Below are 4,021 nucleotides of genomic sequence, written 5' to 3' on the forward strand. Positions count from 1 at the left end.
AACTCTACAGCTAGATGGCCAGAATGAACACCCTTGGGCTTCATGGATCAGAGACACTTGGGAGAATTTTAAAATACAATAAGTCTCTGTGTTTCCATCGCCAGGCCAGAGCAACATCTGAAAATTCTCAACTGCAACTCTACCAAATTTGATGCATCAGAACTGAAGCACCATAAATGCTGTATCCATTTCATCTATAGTTTTACCAGGCAGCGTCTTCGTTGAATGTGCCCCACTCTGCAATCTCTGAAGGACAGCAATAATGCAGATCTTTTACTTGTGATAGAGAATTTTTCAATGATGTATTGGTACTGTTGTACATGTACAGATAGAATTGAAATGCCATTATTTTGTCAGTTTCCTTTAAAACTGCTAAGTTGCAGCAAATTCTGTACAATACAGTAAGATTCTTTTTAAATGTTCACCAAATCAGAAACTGCCTAGTATCTCCACTGACTCCATTAATTGTACTGGGGCATTAACCAATGAAAATCAGACATTGCTTTTGAACCGTGGTTGAACAGAATTATTAAAAAAATAGATAAACTCATGAAACAGGCCTGGAGGGCCTTATAGGGTTACAAGTAGTCACTGTGCTGTTTGGTGACATGATGTGTACCACACTAAACATGGGCCTAAGGAAGTGAAGGAGAGAGTTGTCTCTGGAGATTCCAGTCTGGCTTTTTTATGATTTGTTTTCAACAATGGTGTCCTCCTTGGTCGTCTCCCATGAAGCCCACTTTGGCTCAAACAATGACGGATGGTGCGATCTGACACTTATGTACCTTGACCTTGGAGTTCACCTTTCATGTCTTCAGAGGTTGTTCTGGGCTCTTTTGTTACCATTCATATTATCCGTCTCTTCGATTTGTCATCAGTTTTCCTCCATGTCCAGGGAGGTTGGCTACAGTCCCATGGATCTTAAATTTCTGAATATGTGCAACTGTAGTCACAGGAACATCAAGCTGCTTGGAGATGGCCTTATAGCCTTTACCTGTAACATGCTTGTCTATAATTTTCTTTCTAATCTCCTGAGACAACTCTCTCCTTTGCTTCCTCTGGTCCATGTTTAGTGTGGTACACACCATGTCCCCAAACAGCACAGTGACGACTTGTAACCCTATAAATAGGCCGACTGACTGATTACAAGTTTGTAGACACCTGTGATGCTAATTAGAGGACACACCTTGATTGAACATGTTCCTATGGTCACNTGAAAATTTGATACTAGAAAAATCCCACTGTCTCAACCAATCTGTATATTATGCAGCTGTTATAATGAAATAATGCAGTGAAGAAATAATACAAAGCTACCTGTTGAGCCTCCTCCAAACCAAGGTTTATACCTACAAAGTAAGGCCCAAAATCAAAAAATCTGCCCATATTAAAAAAAAAAAAAGAAAAGAAAAAAAACTCTGATTGCAATCAATGGCATGATGAGAAATAACAGTGGACACTTAAGGCTTTTATTTTGAATGTTTCCTAAGATATTGTCGTTCCAGTGTAGACTCAAATTTCAATGCATGAAAAACGTGTTGAAAACAAGGTTGATGCAACAATCAAAATTTTTAATGTTGAAAGGTATTTGATGTATCAAGCCAGGCTTTTACAACTATCATCATTGTTATCTATATTTTATGTTATTAAAATTTCAATCAGATCATTGATGGCCGAGCAGAATTTGTTAAAAAAAACAACCTGATAATCAGAGATTAAACAACCCATAAGTAAGACCAAAAAATTATTAAATATGTTCATGTTTTAGATTCCTGAATATTTCACATTTTTGTTGTGGTTTGAATCAGCATGTTTCCCTCATGTCGCTGTATTTGTTAGATGGTGTCGGAGCTGTTCCAGAAGCTTCAGGACAATTACATCCAGCAGAGGGAGCTGGGATGGAGGGGGAAAGGCCTCCGCCAGCAGCCTTCCACTGCTGCATCACACTTCCTCCAGTCTCTGACTGAACTCACCACCCGTCTGGAGAGGTACCAGCTCACTGAGCAGACTGTCGTATGCCGAACCAAACCTGTGGATAAGTGTGAAACCTGAAAAGTTACTGTTTGACTGCCTGTTTGAAGTCAGACAGTTGTGGTTTGTGGAGAGCATACTGTAGCTTTAGTACATATGAGGAATATGGTTGTTCTCAGGCCCCATGATGGACTCGTTACCTGTCCAGGTGTCCCCTGCCTTCACCCTGAGTCAGCTGGGACAGACTCCAGCCCCTCAGTGACCCTGCAGAGGATAAAGCAGTGTATAGATAATGCATGGATGATTGTTGTCAGTTCATAATGCTTTCATTTAGTGTCTCATCACTGAGAACACATAACAGCATGAGACACATCAGACAGGACTGTAGACTGTAGTAACTGCTTTGGACCTATTTCCACCTACATTTGTATTTAATACTTAATGATCTCTCATGTAAACATCATACAACTATGGTTAATGGCTGAAATTGAAGATACTTTAAACATTAAATGTAATGGAATACATTTCTAAAATACGTTTATCTTCATCAAAATACAGGACGCTGAATATAGCTTTCTCTAAAGAAATTTGCCACAGGATTTGTTTTGTATTTCAGTCAACCTACTTAAATATAATTTCTTGTTCCCACATTTTTTGTCTACAATTGCATCAAATTTCAGATTGATATCTAAAAGTGCTAAGCTTTGGATGTACACATAATGCATTCTTTGTTGTAATAGCAGTGACAGGAGGGCTGGAAGATGCTTTAACTAAGTGCAAAACAACAGTAGCAGATGTATTTGTAGCTAAGAAGTTGCAAATGGTTTTTGAGCTGCAGAAGCTGGTGTCCACACAAAAGAAAGAAGTAGATGTACTCTTTCTAAGTGCATGAAATCTGCAATGCACTTCCAATTTACAATTTTGCACAGCTGCTTGATTCACTAGCAAGTCTAAGCCTCTTCCCTGATCTGTGATCTGTGTTTTTCCCTTTGAAATCTCAGATGCAAAACCACCTTCATCCGTTGTCTGAAGCCCAACTATGTCAAGGTAACACCAGCAACTTTAAACTGACACTAACAATGCTTTTACACTAGAAGGGCTGGTTCCATTCTGGAAACGTGAAACTACATTTGCCACAATTTGTAGCAGCAACTGTTGCACCATGATGAAGATACACTCTGTTTATGTATGTGTTTGTTTAGTTTTTGTTTTTTTGTTTTTTTTTACAGTAAATGTAGGTCAGGAAAAACCAAACCAGATGATGGATGTTGTATTTCTTAACTTGCAAGACTTGACCATCATATTTACTTGAATTCAATGGAGTGAATTATGGATATTACACTGACATAGACAAAAAGCATGTGTAAGGCGAATGACATCTATAATATTTTTAAAGCAGACCTTGTCAGTTGCTTTATTCTTTTTTCATAGAATACAGCAGCTGATGACAGTCACAGTTTGTGCTTTAGGTCCCACTGTTTTGTTGAACCGTTTTTTGTTTTTTAGTGAGAGCATGCAGCACGATTCAGATTTTGATTTGCAAACCACAGAACCAGTCTTGTGTTGGTGGAAATGCCTCTTGGCATCGTGACAACTAATTTCAGGTTTTCGTTGGCAGGACAATGTATGATCATGTATTGCATTTCACCTGCCCTTTCTCAGCTCCCTGGGATCTTTGACGTGGACTATGTATCGGCCCAGCTGAGGCATGCAGGGATGCTGGAGACCATCCACATCCGGAAAGTGGGTTTCCCCGTACGGATTCAGTACTCCTACTTCATTGAGAGGTGTTGCAAACATACACAGCATCCCTGCCTCCATCTTCCCCACAGCACTGGGATCCCAGCTGAAAAAAAAAATTTGTTGTTATGCTTCTCACTTTACCTCCAATCTGCTGTTCTTTTGTAAGGGTTCAAACTTGATCTGATGTAGAAAATTTTAGAATTTAGCCTCAGTCCTAATCCAGCTGCTGACCATCTGTCTGGACATTCTTGTGCTTCTTTAATCTCATTAACACCTTGACAAGAAACACATCCCCAAATTCATTCAGTAA

The 4,021-nt window shown here is 39.3% G+C and overlaps 1 protein-coding gene across 1 annotated transcript in view; it reads left to right on the forward strand.

The window, feature by feature from the left end:
* Positions 1 to 1,836: 1,836 nt before the first annotated feature.
* LOC103362861 (unconventional myosin-XVB-like) overlaps positions 1,837 to 4,021 on the forward strand; it is a 68,155-nt gene continuing 65,970 nt past the window's right edge. The window contains exons 1-3 of the mRNA XM_008289371.1: positions 1,837 to 1,985; positions 2,970 to 3,015; positions 3,631 to 3,755. Of these exons, the coding sequence (XP_008287593.1) occupies positions 1,837 to 1,985; positions 2,970 to 3,015; positions 3,631 to 3,755 (320 nt within the window). The remainder of the gene's footprint in view (positions 1,986 to 2,969; positions 3,016 to 3,630; positions 3,756 to 4,021) is intronic.

Source organism: Stegastes partitus, unplaced genomic scaffold (genome assembly GCF_000690725.1).
Source record: "Stegastes partitus isolate 25-593 unplaced genomic scaffold, Stegastes_partitus-1.0.2 Scaffold609, whole genome shotgun sequence".
Classification (NCBI taxonomy): domain Eukaryota; kingdom Metazoa; phylum Chordata; class Actinopteri; family Pomacentridae; genus Stegastes; species Stegastes partitus.